The following is a 22,500-nucleotide window of genomic DNA, read 5'->3' as shown; positions in this document are numbered from 1 at the left end:
CTCCGCAACATCCTGCTGTTCTCTTCTTTCTTGCTCAAGTTCCATTGCTAGGTCTGAGCGAGCAGCCTCTAAGCGAGAGACCTCAGTGCGAAGTGCTGCGCCCCTCTCCTCAGCACTGATGTGAGCATGTTGAGGGAGATTTACAAATGAGAGTGGAGGAAGAAAGTTGGTTAAAAAAAAAAAATAATAATAATAATAATAATAATAATAAACCAATGTCACCCGCAGGGTGACCCGTATCTTGCCAAAAGGTGACCACGTGTGACTTCTTTCAGGTCACACTGAGGTGAACAGAGCTGCTATCCACCAGGAGCGACTCCTTGAGGAATATCTGCCTACGAGAGATTCCGATGAGAATCATTCTACAGAGTAACCATGAAAAATATGCTTTTGCCTCATAACGTCACCAAATGACGTCATCATGTCTCAAGCTTGACATATCTAGAAAGCACTCATCGAGGTGTTCAATTTGAGGTACTACACGATATGGTTCCTAAAACTTGAAAATTTGACCTTGGGGTCAAATATGTTTGACCTGAGGCGCTAACCATGAAGATCAAGGCCAATCGCCACCAAAAATTAATCAGCTGAGCGCCAGGCCATGAACTATATTCCCATGAAGTTTGAAGACGATCCGATCAAAATTACTCAAAAAAGAAAGGTTTCGTCGACTCCCCTGATTTGCGACAAAGTGACCTTGACCTTTGACCTTCAAAATTTTGTGCACTGAAAGGGACCTCTATAGGCCTCTGATATGCGAAGTTACAAAAATTTCCAATGATAACTGTGCTCTGCAGAAATTTTTTATACGTGATTACAAAAAAAAAAAAAAAAAAAAAAAAAAAAAAAAAAAAACATACAAGCTGACTAACATATCTTGCAAAAACTTCGTTTTGGCAAGATAAAAAAAACAAAAAAAAAACATACAAGCTGACTAACATATCTTGCAAAAACTTCGTTTTGGCAAGATAATAATAATAAAATAAAAAACAGGAGGATCTGTGTTCATAAAAATTTGAATGTATGATACGACCCATACGTCCCCAAGTCACCTGTCCAATTGTTCTTGCAGATGCTCAAGTTGCCGTCGAAAATCTGCCTTACATCGATGAGCTGCTCTATTGGCCTCCCTCAGCTCAAAGCACTCTTTGCGAATCCGTTGCAGATCAACTGGGAAGCAGGATAAAGAGTGAAAACAAGGGATAGAGCTAAGCTCTGAGCACCAAGTTTGAACTGAACAGTTAATTTTACAATTCAAACAAGAAAAAGAGCAATCAGAGACTGCAGACCCTCACCAGGACTTGTTTTGTGTGGTGTATTTTGTGTGGTGTTTGTATACTGGTGTGATATGTAATTAATAATAAAGATAACTAGAACTGCCACTTTATAACTGAATAATTATTATTATTCAATTGAATTCAGAATGGGATTAAAATAAATTCAATTAAAATCAATGGAAAACTTCTCATATGAGCCTTGACAATGTATACAAAAACAAGGACAAATGTGTCCAAGAGCCGTGTCCTAAAGGCAACAACAACTTCCGATATTTCGTCAGTGCCTTGATGGAGCCAATAGCGACAAACGTAATGGAGGCTCCTGTTTATGACGAGAAAATCGTGTATTTACAAAATTACAACACATTAAATGGAATAATCTTTAAATAGTAACGTGAACTTTTCGAAACTTTAAAGCAAATGTCCGAATATATTTAAAAGTTGATGATAGACGCTCTCAAAAGGCACCCTCAATGCGAGGATGTGTACAGGTGTTTAGTATTTAAGGAGATCCGGATCCTGTATATAAAAGAGCCGAGTCCTAAAGGTTTTGTCTTCACCAGAAGAACAACAAGAAGAACAACAAGAAGAAGAAGAAGAAGAAGAAGAAGAAGAACAACAACAACAAGAAGAAGAACAAGAACAACAAGAAGAAGAAGAAGAACAACAACAACAACAACAACAAGAACAACAACAACAACAAGAAGAAGAAGAACAACAACAACAACAACAACAACAACAAGAAGAAGAAGAAGAACAACAACAACAACAACAACAACAAGAACAACAAGAAGAAGAATAACAACAACAAGAAGAAGAACAACAACAAGAAGAAGAAGAACAACAACAACAACAACAACAACAACAACAACAACAACAACAACAAGAACAACAACAACAACAAGAAGAAGAAGAACAACAACAAGAAGAAGAAGAACAACAAGAAGAAGAAGAAGAACAACAACAACAAGAACAAGAGGAACAAGAAGAACAACAACAACAACAAGAGGAACAAGAAGAACAACAACAACAATAAGAAGAACAACAAGAAGAAGAACAACAACAAGAAGAAGAACAACAAGAACAAGAAGAAGAACAACAAGAACAAGAAGAAGAACAACAAGAACAACAAGAACAAGAAGAACAAGAAGAACAAGAAGAACAAGAAGAACAAGAAGAACAAGAACAACATGAACAAGAACAAGAACAAGAAGAAGAACAAGAAGAACAAGAAGAACAAGAAGAACAAGAAGAACAAGAAGAACAAGAAGAACAAGAAGAACAAGAACAAGAAGAACAAGAAGAACAAGAAGAACAAGAAGAACAAGAAGAACAACAAGAACAACAAGAACAACAAGAACAACAAGAACAACAAGAACAACAAGAACAAGAAGAACAAGAAGAACAAGAAGAACAACAAGAACAACAAGAACAAGAAGAACAACAAGAACAACAAGAACAACAAGAACAACAAGAACAAGAAGAAGAAGAAGAAGAAGAAGAAGAAGAAGAAGAACGCGGAGCTCTCTTCGAGCCAGCGTTCGCTACGTCAGACGTGGCTAAAAAATAAAAGACCAAATAGGTACAGTCCTGTCCTGGTACAGTCCTGGTACAGTCCTGCATTGGAGTAAAAAGAAGGAACCCAAACAAGCAAAAAAGCAAAGATTAAGTCGTCAGGAGGAACCTGGATAGGATTTGTGTTTCAGCAACTACTTCTCTACCCTCAAATCCATCCAAGTGCAGGCCAGTGAGCCTTATTCAAAAAAAAAAAAAAAAATCAAAAAGAACCCAGATTCAGATAATTAAATATTTCTGGCCGTCACACCATGCGCGTGATCAGGTTGAAATTTAAAACATGTATTTCCCATCACGACTATATCATAACTGTGAAGTTTCATATCGATTGATCAAGCAATTCAAGAGAAATGATTTTTTAAAAGATTTTCGCTCAATCCAATATGGCTGCCAGATCATATTTGACTAATTATTCGTGAATACCCTGGTATCCCCATGGCTTGGGGAACATTTGCGTGAAGTTTCCCCTCGATCTGCCCAGCTGTTCCTGGTCTTTGGGCTCACTTCATCGCTGGCTCTCATAGTTTCGCTCCTGTGTCAAAAACGGGCTGCAAGGGAGTCCTGTATCTACACCAAGCATAGTCAAAGGAAAGTCCTCACCTGCATTATTATCTTGTTTGTACAAGTGCGATCTGTGGCGCCATTTAGGGGGTACGTTTTATTCATTGCCGGAATCCTTCGGATTTCGGCAATTATGTTGGTCGGTTGTGTGTGTCATTCTGTGTGTCTGTTTGTCTGTCTGTGTGTCTGTCTGTTGGATTCGCTATATATGAGATATCCCTGATTGTCGGGTTGTGTGTGTGTGTGTGTGTGTGTGTGTGTGTGTGTGTGTGTGTGTGTGTGTGTGTGTGTGTGTGTGTGTGTGTGTGTGTGTGTGTGTGTGTGTGTGTGTGTGTGTGTGTGTGTGTGTGTGTGTCTGCAACACGAGGCTCCACAGCACAAACCAGCAAACTGATTATTTTTCAAATGGTAGTCCTTCAAAAATAGGGTGTCTATTTACCGTCATTTTTTATGAGGAGTGCTAGTTGGCAAAATACACAATAGGAAAAATCTTGCCAGGTCGAGGAACAATTGTATGTGAACCAATACGTCTTGGCAATGAATCTTCATCGGTGGATCGGTCAGAATGAAAAGCATCGTATCCCGCGCTTCGATCCTAGCGAATCCCTCGTCGCCTACCGGCTTGTCTGTGTTTATGTGTTTGTTTACCCTGTAGCAGCCACAGCGTTTCAGTGATCATGACCAAACTGGGTGCAGACGTCAGCCATGGTCCAACTTAGACATTTGTCGTTTTTAGTGAATCTAGGTCAAAGGTCAAGGTCAAGGTCACCGAAAAACCGAAATTCTTATTTTCGCAATAACGTCCGCTAAAATGGTCGTATTGACTTCAAACTAAATCCAAAATGTGCATCTTCCAATACTGCATCCAACCATATGTCTCATTGGGGTGTCACACCAACACCCTTCTTAGCGGTCGGGAGTCGAATGTCAGGGGGGTCGGGTCAAAATTTAAAATTGCGATAAAAATGCCATTTCAAGTCCGATTGACTTCCAAGTTATGATCATGACCAAACTAAGTGCAATAACTCATTAAACAGTTGCACTTTTGACTTATAAGAACCAAATTGATTTCCAGCTTTTTGTTTTTTCAGAGATCATGGAGATATGACAACGTTATTCCAGAAATTCCTTGCTTAACGAGCAATTTCATTTATCTCTTATTTTCCCTGTGTATAAGTTTGCATTTCCCTTTTCTCTCTTTGTATCTTTTGATTTTCATGGTTTGCTCCAAACTGCTCGTCCCATCCACCTTTTCTCCCATATTCGTTATAAATAAACCCTTGAAAACTAAGAAAAACATGTTTGATCAATCTGATTCCCATACGTTTGCTGTCAATTTTGGCTCATTTGGGTGACCTTCGGGAATGGCAAAAAATAAAATAACAATGCAAAAAGAGACCATTTGGCCATTTTCTGGGACAAAAGGTCCCGGTGCTGAAGCATATTGCATTAGCGAGTCTCAGACGTGACAATGCATATATTGTTACCGTTGTGAGGGTAGATGGAGGATTTTCGTAGGAAAGTTAGCATTGAATAGTTTGGTCCGTGGACGTGTAGGAGACGTCCCAATGTAATTAAGTCTGGAAAGTGTGAGCTTAAGTGTTGCGTGTCACCACACGATTGGGGGGATGGGGGGGGGTGCAGTGCTAATTAGAGAGGGATTAAGGATAAGTTCCCCCAGTATGTAATTAATCCCCCTATGACTTTTCACTATGCTTTTGTATTACAAACCAGCAAAGATGGAGTTGCGCTTTTATAACAACTATAACAAAAGCGAGCGAAACATGCGGAGGCCCCGTCTTTCCGGGTTTCGTGCGTGCAAGCCACGCCCCAGAGGTGGAACGGTTGTTCGGTATGACGTCAAAGAGAGATAACGAGGAATGCAGGGGAATGGCGTGAGGGACGCATGTGGTCAAGAGAACACGTAGCTCGGAAATGGCCTGTAAGAACAGGGCTTAACGGCTGACTTTCCTTTGACGCATGAAGAAAACGGCACGATTCTCGTATTCATGCTGAGGCGAACTGGCTCGCGTACTGAGCAAGACGTTATCCATTGACTGTTCGGCTGAGCCGTGAAGTGTGTACTTTTCTGAGGAGGGAAGGAGAGTGTGCCTCGTGGCCTGATCACAGGGTCTCAGAAATTGTCTCGTCGTGTGGGCGATCGTTGTGAACAGACCGGATGCAAGAGAGGAACGATCGGCATCTTCACTCGTGAAATGATACCACACGGGGTTTCTGAGCCTTGGTGTTGAATGAGCCTTACAAATTGAATGAGCCTGAGGCTCACAAATTCCCTGACATACGTTTTTTTCCCACTGCGAGAGAGCAGCTTGGCGCCATATTTTGGGTGTGTCTACACGTGCAGGATGAAGCGCCTCGATCCCAAGCTACACAAAGACAATCTCTGGACCAAGCTAAGTGCCAGAATAAAGGAAGGATGTTCTTTTATTTTGTTTCTGTCTGAAGAGGTGCCTCAACTTTAGAATTTATTTACTACACGTAATTATCATTACCTTTTGAATTACCCTTGTAAATATTTTGATTGTCATTAAATTTCACAGTTATTTTAAGTTGATTTGCCCATGTATTTGTCATGGGGTTTGTTCAACACCCCCCCCCCCCCGCCACCATGCGTACATCCATGCCTCCGTCGCTCCGCCATTGCGACCTGCCCCTCCCGCATACATTATAATCTCCAAGGGTTAACGTGTCCGCCTCCAAAGGAAAAACCGCTCGGCAATAGAGACTGGCGGTGTTAACCACCCGTCACCACAAATTGTGTCGGGGGGTTAACTTATCTGCCAGTACCGTAACAATATATATGATGAGTGTGTGTGTGTGTGTGTGTGTGTGTGTGTGTGTGTGTGTGTGTGTGTGTGTGTGTGTGTGTGTGTGTGTGTGTGTGTGTGTGTGTGTGTGTGTGTGTGTGTGTGTATATGTATATATATATATATATATATATATATATATATATATATATATATATATATATATATATATATCTTCTTCTTCTTTCGGCTGCTCCCATTAGGGGTCGCCACAGCGGATCATCCGTATGATCCGCATCGTGATTTGGCACATGCTTTACGCCGGATGCCCTTCCTGACGCAACCCTGGTCGCCTCTTACGACACAGGGATATGGTACACCTATTTTAACCGGGTATACACCGGCCCAGTACACTGATACACTCACTTTGCCGACCTCGGAAGGATGACAGGCTGAGTCAACCCCCTGGTGTATAAATTCAGTGTCCCAACGGGGCTTGAACTCAGGACCTTTTGGATCCCAAGCTGCTGCCCTAACCACTGTGCCAACACCAGGCTCATGTATGTATGTATGTATGTATATATATATATATATATATATATATATATATATATATATATATATATATATATATATATATATATATATATATATATATACATACATACATATATATACACATACATATATATACATATATACTTCTATTTTATATATTTTAATAGAAAGTTTGAGGTGTAAAGAAAAGCTGAAATTAAAACTCCATATCACCTTGCAGTTCTGTCACTTCCTTGGCTTGCTCCTCCTCCAACCTCTTTGCAAACTCCTCCATTTTGCTTTGTCTGTCTTCATCCTCCTGGTTCCTCAACAACCTTGAATGCTCTAACGCTTCCGTGACTTCAGTGAGCTTTTCCTGAGAGACAAGCGTACATTTTGACATTTTGTCAGTTGTATGATAAATGATATGCCACAATGATAAACTGGAATGGTACTCTGTAGAGCGCATACCTCCACCAAGCTGAACAGTTTACATTTATTGTCCCACTGATGGGCCGGATCTGCATCCGGACATGAACCAAAATCTAATCGGCTTGGTCTTGTCACACACCCAAATCATCCACTGAGTTTTGCCATAATCCATCCACAACTTTTGAAATATTGTGCTCTACGGTATATCGTTTTTGGCCCTCCATCTCAATGGTAAAGAATCACTTATAAAAAAATGAAACAAATTCTCGTATCTGGATCCGACTCTTGACCAAAATCTAATCAATTTGTCTATGTCAAACACCCAACTTATCCACCAAGCTTCTCTGAAATAGTCCATAAGTATTTGATATATCCTGCTCACAGACAAACAGACAAGGGTGAAAACATAACCCTCGTCCAACTTCGGTGGTGGGGGTAATTAGAGGGTTGCAAATACTATGGCATTAACTAATTTGTGAGTGGGATTTTTGATTAAAAATAAAAAATAAAAAAAACGTGTACAACATGTTTTAAAGGTGTTTGAAAAGTCGGTAGGCACCTGCAGACGAGCAATCTCGCCAGTCCGGTTCTTTTCTACCATCTCAGCTTTCTGCCGCAACTGTTGCATTTCATCTCGCAGAATTGCCTGTTCATGCTTGGTGCCGTTCTCCTCTGCAACTCGCTCAGAGTGGAGGGTAACCAACTCAGCTTGTGCAGCCCCCAGCAAACCTAACAGGACAGCAATTTACAGAAAAGGGCACACCACAGGAAATTTGAATCGCATTTTAAATCTTAGACAATATATGTTAATGCAGCTTCAACATATGGTATCAATAGAAAACAATGACAGACATTTTTTTCCATTTATTGGGAAAATGGTTTCATCCTTCAAAAGATGAAATTTCATCCTTCAATATATGAAACTCGAAAAATAATTTTAAAAATAAAGGACCAAGTTCAGTTTGACATTTAATACACTCAGCTTTAACTTGTTCACATAAAAGAGATTTGAAAAGTAACAAAACTGGTATCATCAGTCATATTCAACAAGTACCAGCTGACTCACTCTTCACCCACTCCTCTTCAACCACACTATAAAATTTGGGTAAATTTTTTCCATTTTGTGTTCATCAATTGAAGGATAAAACAAGACATCCTGAGTTTCTATTACGACTTCGTAAATCTTGCTTTACTGTTCCTTTTTTAAGCAATAATAATGTCACATAGGGTGAAAGAGCAGGGCCCGGTGACCACAATTTCCAACATATTCCGCAAAAATTTTGATCCATGCCTTTTTTTTTTAAAGTACTCTGGAATATATTCTGTGACATGAATGTTGCAACAAGATAAGAATCAATACTTCGAACGATAATGTTATCATGGTCTCTTGGCATGTAAATCGCATTCAGAAAGATTCAAGTATCCGCTTGTTCAAGATCAGCAAAGTTGTTTGACAACTACCATCATGCTTTTCCAACCACACAAATCAATTAATGACATTACTTTCTTTGGCATACCAGGACAATGTTATTCTGAAAAGCCTCAAAGAATACCTGTTGCACGGTTAAAATACCTATTTTTTTAAAATTTCCTCTGTCTCCCACGACTGCTAGTAATAGAAGTAGACGTTGGAAGTGAAAAACTGTTAAAATGCCAAATGATGACCCTTTCCTCCTCACTTGCTCCCTCTTCTGTTCCTCGAGGATGATCACGTTTTTCCAATAACCGCCGAGTTAAACCTTTTTGTATCTAAAATGTAACTTCATGGAAGAACGAGGTGACAATGAGGGGCATTTTATCCTCTTGTCACTTTGTTATTCCATGAGGTTAGATTTTGTGGACAAAAGTCACTCGACCAGGACTCAGTAGTTTTTTTTTACTAACCACTAGACAAATATATTTTGTTTCCTTGAAGAGAGAGAGAAAAAAAGTTGACACAAAGGTGAAGGTCATGGAAAAGCAAACCATTGTTTGGGTTTGGGTTACTTCATTTACTGTTTTATGTTCATTTCTGTCCTTTCTTTTATTGCTTTGCATTCAGTTTTGTTTCTGCTCTCTGATATTCTGTAATTGTGCACAGTTTAGCTTAACAGCTACCAAGTGCAATCTATACTAATAAATGTGTGTATGTGTGTGTGTTTTTCTCCTCCATAACTCCAAAACCATGAAACCGAGCAGCCTGAAACGTGGCATGCACAGCAAGGGAACTCCAAGGAAGTGCAAGAGTGAAAATTGGATGTTTGGGTTAATTAAATCACCCCCTTTGAAGATAATTAACAGCCTTATTTAATTATACACTTTATCAGGTGCATCCTCGGACACCTCGCTGTCTGGAGTCTTAAGGCGTATCCTGGGTTTCCTAACTGGGGTCTGAAGCAGCCATGTTTTTTGGCCTGCTCAACCATGCTTTGATTTGGAACAGGCCGCAATGAATTCTTAACGATAAAGTTTTTTTTTGTCACTTTCCTCAATCATATTATCGAATGCCTGTTCATCATTGCTACCAATTGCTAGATACATTGCAATGCTTATAAACGCCCAGAGACGGCAGTATTCGTGGCTTCATTTAATTTACGCACATGCAATCACCTCGAGAATCTCTCAAACTAAGCTGAATTACATCATGGATTTAAGCTCCAGAATCTAATTTAGGAGCAGTTCCGACTCCTAAAAAAATGTGTTCACTTGTCCAATTCGGATATTGCTTGGGAGTTTCTGGGTGCATGGGTTTAACGATGGCAATTGGTAATTGCTTGCCAAGCCAGGCGTTCCGTTGGAGTGCTTAAACTACTTGCCGAGCGCCCCACAGTGGATAGCAGTACAGTGCAGTCCGTGTCCTGATCTGGATGTACAGTCGGCAGATACGTATACAACACACATGGACGTGGTACATTTGGGTGGATTGACGGATATATGTACGGACTCTCCACGGGTGTGGGAACATGCCATGCCTGCGACGGGTGCCGTGGTGGCAAAGTTTCATCCCGTATCTTATGGAGGTTCTATCAGGTTTTCCTTTGTCCTCGTGCCTCTTTTTTAAGCATTTTGTTATCGGAATTGCTTTATAAAGGTTATATATTTCCCTTGGTGAGTTTCAAAGTAAAACATATTTGATAACGCGCGATTTCTGAGCCGTTTACTGTATTAACATGTCTTCTAAATGACAGAGCCAAATTTTTTTCCACCCGTCACACGCAGCCGTTTATCAAGGATAATGTTTGTGAACATCTCCCTGAAACGTCGATCCAAGTGCAATGTTGTTTGACAGTGAAAGCTACTCAAGGTTTCTGGGTTGTACACAGTGCATACTGCAGTCGGTAATCAAACAGACTCCAACCTGCAGATTCCCCCAAAAATGCTGCTATCGGTGTGTGTGTGTGTGTGTGTGTGTGTGTGTGTGTGTGTGTGTGTGTGTGTGTGTGTGTGTATGTGTGTGTGTGTGTGTGTGTGTGTGTGTGTGTTTTGCTCATAAAGCAAAACATTTTCTCTGTGCTGACTCCCTCCCTCCCCCTCTCTGTCTCTCCATGTCCGGGCAGTGTCTGTGTCCGGATAGGAGTTTGTCTCTGGACGTGTCTGGGCGGAGTTTATGTCCATACGGAGTTTGTCCGGGCGTTTATCTCTGGACAGTGTGTCTCTGGACGTGTCCAGGCAGTGTTTGTGTCCGGGCGTTATCTGGGCGGTGTCCGTGTCCGGGCGGGGTCCGTGTCCAAGCGGTATTTATCGTATGACAATTAGAAAATGGATTTCAGACATTATTTTGTTTCCATCTTCACTGTTATTCTATGCAGAATAATTTTGATGAGACAGTATGAATCGTAATTAACGCTCCACCACACGTCTGCCTTCCCTTTCTCTGACCTCAAACCGTCTTCCCTTCCCCCACCCCTCCTCAGTCTCCCTCCCTCCTCTCTCTTTTCCCCTCCACCTCCTCACTCTCCCCCCTCCCCTCTATCTCTATTCCACCTCCTCACTCTCCCCCCTCCCCTCTATCTCTATTCCACCCTCTCTTCCCCCCCCTTTTTTAGTATCCCCATCAGCAAAGCGACGGGTGGCATTTGCTCGTATGAAATAAACCATTCATTCATTTAGTGTGAAAAATGGCCAGAGAGACATCTTGATGTCCTAAACGCCACTGAATGCTCCTCGGTTCTATTTGCCGACAGTAATGCCGTGCAGAGGATAGCAGTCGATGACAAAATCAACTCGTTCAGCAACATGGTGCTTGGCAATGGAGAGAGTCTTTTTTTCCACAAACTTGTTTCCATTTTCCCCAAAGGTAGCTGAGATGTCCTCATTTTGCTGAGTAAGAGCTACAACCAAAAATAATCCACATGTTGTGCGAAGTTAAACAAGTAGCTTGCGCCTTTGCAAAGCTTTCAAAATGTTTTGGTTCGTTTCAATTTGGCAATTTTTTACCATCGTTTCACTTTTATATCTGTTCTTCCACCTCTACGTGTTTTATAATAGCACCACCATTGGCCTGCAGAGTTGCAGCTCCCGTTTTTCCCATTTGTTTGTCCTTTGTGCTTGCCCACCCATTGTTCTCTGTGCTATTGTTGATGCATTGGCCTCTCAACCTCTGCTGCCTCGCTGTTCCATGCTCTGCCTTGACCTTTGTTATGAATAAAATAAAAAGTAAATAAACCAATAAAAAGCAAGACAAGTAAAAGCTAAAGAAAAGCAAGAAAGGTGTGTAGGAGGAGGGAAACGGCAAAAACAGGAGGGGGTGGGATGGCAAGAAGGAATGATGTTTGGGTGGGGGGGGGACACGAGTGGTCATGGTGTAGGAAGGGGGGTAGTGTTGATGGTTGGCCATGGTGGAAGGAGTGGTCATAGTGGTGGTGTGTGATGGGGGTTCGGGGGTGAGTGTAGTGTTGAGAGTTGGTCATGGTGGCAGGAAAGGAAATGGTGGTCATGTTGGTGGGAGTGGTAGTGAAAGGGGGGGGGGGATGGTGGTGGTGAAAAAAGAAAAGAAAAGAGGATTGATGGGAATGGGTGAAGGAAGAAAGAGGTGGGAAGCCAGGAAAGTATTGAAGTGTTCAACAGGCCAGACATCCTTACTCTGTAACCGGGCTAGTTCTCCTTGGTAGCTTTCCATCTTTGCTGCACTCGTATGGTAATCTTCTTCAAGCTTCGCTGCATAAAAGAAGATATTTGCTCAACAAATGTCCAACGAAAGTGGGGGAAAAAATATAATAATCAAGTATGAATATGCATTGGAGAATAAACATCTCTCAGGATAAAAATCAGAGAACAATTTATTTCTTGATCACGATAAAATTGAAGACAATCGCAAAAAATTAAATGTTTACATTTTCAATGCAACTGCCATTTTTGGAAACACGATTGTTTCCATCGCTTTCCAGAAATACGGAAGAAGAAAAAAACAACCTTTAATCGCTGAATTATCATGAATGAGCATACACATGCACACGAAACATCTATGGACGATTTGGGTATTTTCAATAAAATTATTTCTTTTTTAAACGATACCTCTCAAGTACATCCACATAAAGGTGTGCCGGAGGAGGGAAACGGCGAAAACAGGAGGGGGTGGGGGTGGGCAGGTAAGTGTGAGACGTGCGCACGCACACTCTTCGATATTGGGGAATAAAAAACACAAATTTGCTATTTCTTGGACCACCGTGAGTGAGAATATCATTCGAAATTCCTCTCGAACGCCTCATCACTTGAAGTCAAGCCTCCAAATCAAAATCATTATGTTGTTGCTTGTAGGCAGTCTGTAATAGGACAATCAATCCTCGCTATCGGCACGATAGCCACAACAAAATAAACACAAAAATTCACCATCTTAACTCCTCTTTAACAAATGCAAACACATTGATGCACGAAATGTATTGTTTTGTTTTGTTTTGCTTTGATTGCTTGTACTCCAAGATGGTGGATCACAGACACGGTGACCTCACACACTCTATTGGAGGGGGAGGGGGGGGGGGTAATCAAGACAACATCTCATTTGTTGTTCAGATACAAGTCATCCATAATTGGGATTCTCACCTGCCGCCCAGTGAGGATCAGTGCACCGCTAGCTTTTTAGAAAGTGGGTTAGAATTATAGACTGAAGCTGGAAGTCGAGGCTGTGCTATTACCGACAAGAAGGCAGAAATAACCGCATAGCGAACTATGTGCAGAGCACGATGCGCAAGTCATGCTCACGGTATTCGCGGGTAATTGAATGCCTTTTCCTGTTCATCGTTGCTAAAGCTCTCAAGTACTCTTCTTCTTCTTCTTCTTCTTTTGGCTGCTCCCGTTAGGGGTCGCCACAGCGGATCATCCGTATGATCCACATAGTGATTTGGCACGTTTTACGCCGGATGCCCTTCCTGACGCAACCCTGGTCGCCTCTTACGACACAGGGATATGGTACACCTATTTTAACCGGGGTATACACCGGCCCAGTAGACTGGTACTCATTTCGCCGACCTCGGAAGGATGACAGGCTGAGTCAACCTCCTGATGTATTAATTCAGTGTGGCCCAACAGGGCTTGAACTCAGGACCTTTTGGATCCAAAGCTACTGCCCTAACCACTGCGCCAACACACCAGGCTACTAAACCTCTCAAGTACGATTTCATCAATTCACCATACTCATAACGATATTTCTGAAAATTGATAATGAGAGGAAAAGGGGGTTCAATCGATCAGGGTCAGGAGCCGCACATAAGACTGAAAAAGAACCGCATGTGGCTCTGGAGCTGCAAGTTTCAGACCCCCCAGCCGAGGCCTTAGATGATAGATAGGATTGCCACAGGTAAGATGGTACAGACCGGTGCATGAGAGAAAGTAGACTTTTGTGAAAGTATTCACATGCGGAATCAATGTCATGCTGAAAGTATTCACATGCGGTGAGTGTGAAAATCGCCAGAACATTCTCAATTGTAAGGTCGAAAATAAAGATTTGAACGTCAGGGTATGCTTTAAATTTAAGGTTGAAATACATTTCACCAAAAAAAGAAAACAAAAAGCAAACAAACCTTTCAGCAGCAGACATTGTTCCAACGTTTCTCTGTCCGGTTCCCTGGCCTTTTTGACCTGAGGCTTCCTCTTCAGGGTTTGCTGGGAGTCAGACATCCAGTGTTCTGCTCTGGGTTTTTCTTCCACACTTCCAGACTCATAGTCTGCATATTCTTCCACTTTGTCAGTTGACAGAGGCTCACAGCACACTGCATGCAAGTTGGGTACATCCTCTTCCTCCTCTTCTTCCTCCTCCTCCTCTTCCTCCTCCTCCTCCGACATAATCTGGATGCCTATGAGATAAAGACAGACAAACGTTATGAACTTGCTTGCATAGTCAGCTTTGAAAGAGAGTTACTTTTTAAGATACAAGGAAACAATTTTAATATATTATCCCTGACCATTGGAAGTTCTACTCAACCAACCTACCATTTAGAAAATTCGAAAATTCCTGTCCTCCTATAAAGTTCTATGACAACACCATTAGAGAATTCCACAATCCCACAGTCATGTTCCTTTGTGTGTTCACAGCACCCAATTCCTACAAAGTTCATGGTTCATTGCCAGACTAATGACAAAAAGATAAAAACAATGAAATAGTTAAAGCACAAAGTTTGTCTTGTAAAGTACAAGACGAGCCTCAACGGAAAAGAAAACGTGCAATGCCGCCATTTAACCGACATCCACAGTCATTGATATTATGTTTGAAGAAATCGACAGACAAACCAAATCAGTTTTTATCATGAGGAGGAGGAATATAAAAGATACAAAGTTTTTTTTTTTATTTCCAAATGACAATGCAACTTCATTAAATAAACTCACAGGTTGATGATGCATTTATCGGGTCAGAAGGGCTTTGCTTTGGATTACATATTGTGACGGATTTTGGAGACCCAGGGGTAGCACATAGAAAAACACATAAACAAACCCAAGTAGTTATTTCATAGTATATTGTGTAGCTAACTCCACCCCTCCCCCCGCCAAAATCACCCCCGTGTTCATCAGGGAAGGGGAACATGCATTGTGTTTGTCGTAGCATAAAATCCAATTGTAGTTTGTTTATATATATATATATATATATATATATATATATATATATATATATATATATATATATATCCTCTCCCTCCTCCCTCTCCTTCGCCTCTCCACCTCCAGCCTTCATAGGGAGAGGAGATTAAAGGATTCCGTTGAATGTCACACGCTGGCTACGAGAGTAGATGAAGTCAGTGAGCCATGTGTGGCGTTGGCCTTGGATGCCAAATGCAGACAGCAAGGCAGGATGTCAGACTGTATCAAAAGCACAAAATATGTCCAGAGACAGCCCTGATCTCCTGTCTGATATCGAGTGCCTCCCTCCATCCATTGCTGGGTGAGTAGAAGTAGCGTGTCCAAGGTGGAGTGACCTGGTCTGAAACCAAATTGATGATCTGAGATGAGGTTGCTGGAGAAAAGGAAGGTTTTCATATCGACTGCGATGATGGATTCCATGACCTGGTTGATGATTAGAAGTAAGCCGATCGGTCTGTAGTTAGGTAAAGGGGATCAGTTTTTATTCTTTGTTTATGTAGTGGAGTGATGTTGGGGGATTTCCAAGCAGATGGAAGATTACCGAGCGCAAATTACAGGGTAAAAAGAGTCATCAAGAGGATGTGCAAGAGCAGCAGAGCAAGTTTTTAGGGCACGTGAGCTGATACCGTCCGGTCCAGTCACAGTCCAGAGTCGAGGGTTTAAAGAACCTTCTCCACCATCTCAGGTGCAAAACACAGCGTCCAGGAGAAGTTGGGTACTTTTCATGTGCAACGACAGGGAAGGATGGGTACCGAGAGTGAGAGTGAGGGGATGGGTACACAAGTTTTGGAAGCAAACACAGAATTGAGGCATTCAGCCTTCTCATGACTGAAGTTGGTTGTGGCACCATTTGAAGAGAGGAAAGGGATGGAAGGGGAGCATCCACTCAAGAAAGACTTAACAAGGCACCACCAGGTTTTACAAGAGGGAGACAAGTTTGAAAGGTCATTCTTAAGGTTGGACAGATGTTTTCTGGCTCTCCTGAGAGTGGACACACACTTGTTGCAGGCTTTGTGGAATGCACTGACATTGCCTTTGATCGGATTCAGGGGCGAAATGATGGTACTTTGGGCCCCCGAGATTAAATTTTTAAATGAGATTGAGTGCAAAAAAAAAGTTCCCTCAAACATTTGTGTATAAATATGCACAAAAATGACACAATGAATTAAAAGCAAGTACACTGTAATTTACAAACCACAAACTGGTGCACCTCGTGTTCATGCAGAATACAATACATGCATTACAGTCCAAAGTGCCATGGAATGTTCCAGGCAAATGGCTTGAAACACTAGTACATAATGAAATGCACACACTGACAAAATTATTTTGCAGTGTCATTTAACTGAAGATATTGCAGAGAAAAACAAGTAGTCACTTTCGCCGTATGGATGGTCCATGATGACAATACCTAATCTGGCATGGAAATTCCAGATAAGCTAAATATTCTCGTATCCGGATCAGGATCTTCACCAAAATCGAATAGATTAGTCCTTGTCAAACACCCAACCTGTCCATCAAGTGTCGTCCAAATCTGTCCATAACTTCTTGAGATATCGTGCTACATATTAGTTTTAGCCCACCACTCAATGGTGAAGAATCAACAAACCAATTCTTGGATCTGGATTCAGATATTCACGAAAGTTGAAACAATTTTTTTTTTTTTTTAGTCGGCGGCAGAGGTAAAACAATAAGGTATCTTACTGTACTGTACATTAAAAATTCACAAATATTTCACAATGAAAAATGAACATTCGATCAATGATGTTTATACCAACACACAATCTTAGTTTAATATCACTTAGTTTAATAAAGTCAGTGCAACTTAATTGTGAAGAACCCCATCTCTGGCTTGTGGAGAAGCTTGTCCATGTGTTCCATGCTGGGTAATGACACAGGAAGATATCAGTGCACGTTTATGTCAATGACATGGGTAATCAGATACTGTGCAAATCACTGGAGTAAATAGGGTGTGAACCTGGGATAAATTGTGTTTTTTTTGTGTGTTTTTTTTTTTGCGTCACCCTCCAACAATCATCAATTGCGTGCTTCTGAACATGTTTCTCATTATAGAAAAAAATAATATAAAATGTGGATAACAATGAAAAACTAGAAGGGCACTCGGTAGAGCGCATACCTCTGCCACGCAATGCCTGATCCACGAGAATATATTGGGCTCGTTACATTTTTGAAATATCGTGCTATATATCGTTTTTGGCCCCATCTCTCAATGGTGAAGAATCACTGAAAAAATTAAATAATTCTCGGATCCAGATCTTCACTAAAATTGAATCAAATCGTCCTTGCGAACACTCAACCTGTCCACCAAGTTTCGACCGAATCCGTCCACAACTTTTTGAGATATCCTTGCACACAAACAAAGAAACAGACAGACAGACAGAAAGGGGTGAAAACATAACCTCCTTCACCTTCAGTGGCGGAGGTAACCAGATATCTGTGATCACAAAGCAATCGCCAAGGGTAAGCCTCCTCCGACTGGGGGAGGCTTACACTTGGTGATTGCCCGCGACTTCGCCTTGACTTGTGATCCAATGATGGCCATATTTTTTCAGACCACATGGGACCTTGACCTTCAACATTCAGGGATATAGCTTAAATTAAGAAAATGTGTCACATCTAAAGTCTATCCATAAAACTCAACATCATGAAAACTAGAGGAAAATTATTCAACTTGTGATCAAAAAGGTGTTTTTTGTGAATTAGGTCACAATCAAAAAAAAAAAAGTATGTCCAGAACACGAATCAAATAGATGCACAACTTCAGTGCAGATCCACTACTATGATGCAAGAATACATTGGAAGGACAAGCGGTTTGAGATTCTGCGTTGGCAAAATTGAGTGGTGCCAAAAAATGTTTTTTTTTTCTTTTCAGACTCATTTGACGTTGACCTTTAACCAGGAGGGGTATGATGTAAATCAAGCATAAATGCGCCTTACTCTATTATGCGATCTAGAGAAGGCAAATTTGTACTGATCGGACAAACCTTCGTCGAGTTTTGGTTTAAAATGTCAAAATGTCTATAATTGGGTTATGACATCAAAAATCAAGTCAAAGACAAAATAATAATAATAATACATCAATCCCGCAAACATTTTATTCACATGATTAATGCAAAATTTCACTCCTAAAGTCCAAGCTGGCTCCGAGATACAGCTCAGACATTTCGGAAATTAGGAGTGCAGGAAGAAGAACAGAAATACTTTTTGTTCTTTCCAAATGATTGTTCAGTGCTCCGAGGGGTGTAAGAAACTCTGTTGGGTACCATTAAACATCGGGGCAGTACCCCTGGGTGCTCACCTGGTAGTGGCTGGATAAGATAATGCCATGAACAAACCTTGGTACAACACGGGTGATAAAGGTTGTGGTCAAGTTTCATCAAAATTGTGTGTGTGGTTTCAGAGAAGAAAGCAAATACATATTTTGGCCTGCCAGCCCCCACGTAGAATCTCTTAGACCCCAATTTTTTCATGTCGCGAACAAACTTTAGTGCATTTAATTAGTGGAGGACCCCACCATTGAGTCCGTGACCAAGTTTCTGGGACCAATTTTTCAATGCAGATTCTGGTAGATGGGGCAAAAAAAAGAAATTTTAGCGAGGGTACCCCTCTCCAAAGTGCGGACTAACTCCACCAGGAGGCGAAATTCAAAATGGCCACCCAAAATCAATATTGTGGTTTAATTTCACTTCTAATTAGTCTAGAACATTTGTTTTGGTGTCTAAATCTATGTTTTTGGGGTCAAGGATTTAAAATCTGACCATAATAATTATGTATATGCAACACCAGAGGGTGTTTTACAATATATATGCCAAAACGGAGACTTTTTTGTCAGTTTTGGGGCCGACATTACACTATGGTCACACTTAAATACTTATTATTATGGATGTAATTCTATAAACCAGCTGGCAAGTCTATATCTGCAGTGCATGTACAAAATCGTAGTCCAGTATGTACCGGTTTCTAGATGACAAAGTACAGATGACGTGGAAAATTTTAAATGACCTAACGGGGCTTGCAAGCATCTCTTAAGCTTTTGTTCAATCATGCTGTTCATTGAAGATACATATCCTTATCATTGCTAAGTCACAAACACATCCAAAATGTAATTAATTATTTAGTTAATAAATCATTGACACCACCAAAGATAAGACTTTATATTTACTAAAATATATAATAAGGCATTATATAATGTTCAGTTTCAAGTTGATATTTTATTTAATAACAAGTAAGGTTCTAAATTTCGTAATGGATTACATGATACATCATTTACCTAATGCATGACTTTTTTGCAGATGGCAGATAGCAGAGAAAGCAGAGGGAAGAAACAAGGGAGTGGAGAAATTGGCATTTGCATCCTTTGCCAAGGAGACTGTGATGAAGACAAGAGTAACACGCCGATTGAAGCCTGGGAAACATTGAAAAATCACGCTAAGAACTGGGAGGGACGAGATAAATATGGATTAGTGTATGATGAGGTTGAATGGGAAAATGGTCTTCAAGGAGTCTTTTACCACAAACTGTGTAGGGCCCAAATTACGAGTGAAGATTAGCTTTTCAAGGCCCTTAAACGAAAAAAAAATCTGAAGAAAAAAAGTGCTGAAAATTATCCTGATCGTCAGATACCTTCGTCATCTAATAATCTGGAAAACACAGTTTCAAATCAGAGAAAGTTGCATTCCAGCTTTGGTGCAATACATGACAAAAGCTTGTGTGTCTGGTTTATGCTGCCTGAAGACACAAAGCATCCCGGTAGAGACAAATGGCACATCATCCAGCAGTGGGATGCGTGGAATGTTTTCAAATGTCATACAGTTCACCTTGAAGATGAAAGTATGAGAAACAGACTCATAGCTTTGATAGACTCTACTCCTGACCCATTTGCAGCTGAGATTCACTATCATCGCTCTTGCTGGAAGAAATATATTCCACGTAAATCAGATGACTTGACTTGATCAGCAATTTCACCTGAATTATATTCACCCATCCAAGGTTAAACAGAAGTTCTTTCAGCATGTCCGAAGTGTTATCTTTGAACAACATGAGTTTTGCACTTTACAAAGTCTGCTTAATGATTATACCAGAATGCTCAACAAATTTGGATTTACAACTACTGTGAAGTCCTCTACACTGCAATCAATGTTGCAAGACGAATTTCATGGGAAAATAGGTTTTCATGACCGACTGCAAAAGAACAGAAGCTCAATAGTTTTGGACTTGTCAGCGGGAGGATCTTTTGTTGAAGCAGCACTTAACTGTTGTGGTTTCAGTGATGAAGACATATTTGAAGCAGCTGCTCAAAGGCTGAAAGCTAAATTGGCGAAAGGATCTAAATTGTCATGGCCACCACACGTCGAGCAGTTAGTAGAAAAGGAAGAGCAGCAACAAGTCTTCATGTACTTTCTGAAAAAGTTGAGAAAAGGTCAAAGGTACACTGCAGACGATCAGTGTGAAGACCCTTACTTGATCGCACTAGAATCCTTCATTTCAGGTACCAGAACATCTTTTCAGGTACAACTTTCAGTAACAATGCATGCTCTGATGAGGAGCAGGGAAATTGTTGACCTCCTCAAACGCTTCCCCTTTGGCATAAGTTACAAAGACGTACTGCATTTATATGACGCATGGGCAAAACATGATATCACAGAAAACAACATTTGCAGAGCAGAACTTTCTCAGGATACTCCAGGTGCTGCAATCATGGACAATGATGACTTCTCAGATGACACACTGACTGGTGCTAATACATCTCATCGTACAAATGTTATGTTTGTACAGCCGGAAAAACATCATCAATGTTCCACCTGGCCCCGAGGTGGCCCTTCAGATCCCCAAGTCTGCAGTAGTCAATCAGTTATGTCTGAATCAGCATGTTATTCAGCCCTACACCACAATGAAACGAGGTGTACCAGCTGTACGACCAGAACTAGATTTGACACCGCAAAACAATGATATGCAGCGAAAGAGAGGGGTCATTCATACACTTGTACGGCTTGATGAAAACTACTTGGACAAGTCCCCTAAGTCTCAGCCAGTGGGTGCTTTTGCTGGTTTCCAGACGACAGTTCAACCTGTTGTAACAAAGAGCAAGCCATACTACTTCTTTACATATCAAAGTCCTCCTAACAAGATGGTAGTACATGAGGTAATGTGCAGAGTCACTGCGGCAGCAAAAGCCAAGAACATGCCTTTCATTCTGTTGGTTGGTGATCAACCTGTGTATGCCCACATTGTGCAGATCAAGTACGAACATCCGGAGGAATTTGGTGTCATCTTTCCCTTCATTGGGCCTTTCCACATGCATTTCTCCTTCATATCTGCCATGAACAAACGAATAGCCTGGTGTTGACACAGTGGTTAGGGCATCGGCTTGGGATCCAAGAGGTCCTGAGTTCAAGCCCCGTTGGGCCACTGAATTAATACACCAGGGGGTTGACTCAGCCTGTCATCCTTCCGAGGTCGGCGGAATGAGTACCAGTATATTGGGCCGGTGTATACCCCGGTTAAAATCGGTGTACCATATCCCTGTGTCGTAAGAGGCGACCAGGGTTGCGTCAGAAAGGGCATCCGGCGTAAAACGTGCCAAATCACTATGCGGATCATACGGATGATCCGCTGTGGCGACCCCTAATGGGAGCAGCCGAAAGAGGAAGAAGATCTGCCATGAACAAACGGTTCCAGGGATCAGGGTTATCAGATCTATTAGTGGCAGCAGGAGTAATTGCAGATGGCTCAGTGGACCAAGCTTTAAAGGGCAGGCACTATAAACGTGGCATGAGGTGTCTAAGACTAATGTACGAGGCCCTTATGAGCAAATTGTCCAAACTGGGGCAGAAAATGGCAACACAGTACAATCAGCTGCAATAAAAGCAAGTCTGCAAGTACTTCAGGACAAATCAACCTCTGATGAAGAACATCAACGTGCATATGTGTTCCTGGAAGGAGAGCCAGAAGTTATGAGTGTCGTCTCTCAGGAATTAGAAAGATTGGAAAGCAGTGACAGCCCAATGACAAGGCTCTGGTTGAGTTTCCTGAACATGACTGAAATTCTCATGATGAATTTTCATGCCTTGAGAACACAGAACTGGGACGAGTTCAAGGCATCTGTCAGGCTTAGGATTCCATGGCTGCAAGTGTATGATAAAACAAACTATGGGGGATGGCTGGTAGAGTTCTGGCTGGAAATAGAAAGTCTTCCAAAAGACAAGGCTCAGTTTATGGCAGGTGGTCTGTTTGTCCAGTCCATGACAGGAAAACCATATTCTTGCCTGCCCCTTGACCTGTGGATT

At 41.3% G+C, this 22,500-nt stretch overlaps 1 protein-coding gene across 1 annotated transcript in view; it reads right to left on the bottom strand.

Annotated features, from left to right (window-relative positions):
• The window catches only part of LOC147019288 (uncharacterized), a 189,840-nt gene that overhangs the window by 35,361 nt on the left and 131,979 nt on the right, over positions 1 to 22,500 (bottom strand). The window contains exons 16-21 of the mRNA XM_085900126.1: positions 14,146 to 14,418; positions 12,212 to 12,286; positions 7,710 to 7,879; positions 6,953 to 7,094; positions 1,053 to 1,170; positions 1 to 115 (exon numbers count right to left, since the gene is read on the bottom strand). The exon at positions 1 to 115 is cut by the window's left edge and continues 54 nt beyond it. Coding sequence (XP_085756252.1) covers positions 1 to 115; positions 1,053 to 1,170; positions 6,953 to 7,094; positions 7,710 to 7,879; positions 12,212 to 12,286; positions 14,146 to 14,418 — 893 coding nt within the window. The remainder of the gene's footprint in view (positions 116 to 1,052; positions 1,171 to 6,952; positions 7,095 to 7,709; positions 7,880 to 12,211; positions 12,287 to 14,145; positions 14,419 to 22,500) is intronic.

The sequence above is a fragment of the Eptatretus burgeri genome, chromosome 10, assembly GCF_056783735.1.
Source record: "Eptatretus burgeri isolate ZD-2024b chromosome 10, Ebu_testis_v1, whole genome shotgun sequence".
NCBI lineage: Eukaryota > Metazoa > Chordata > Myxini > Myxiniformes > Myxinidae > Eptatretus > Eptatretus burgeri.
This window is presented reverse-complemented; position numbering and strand designations above follow the sequence as displayed.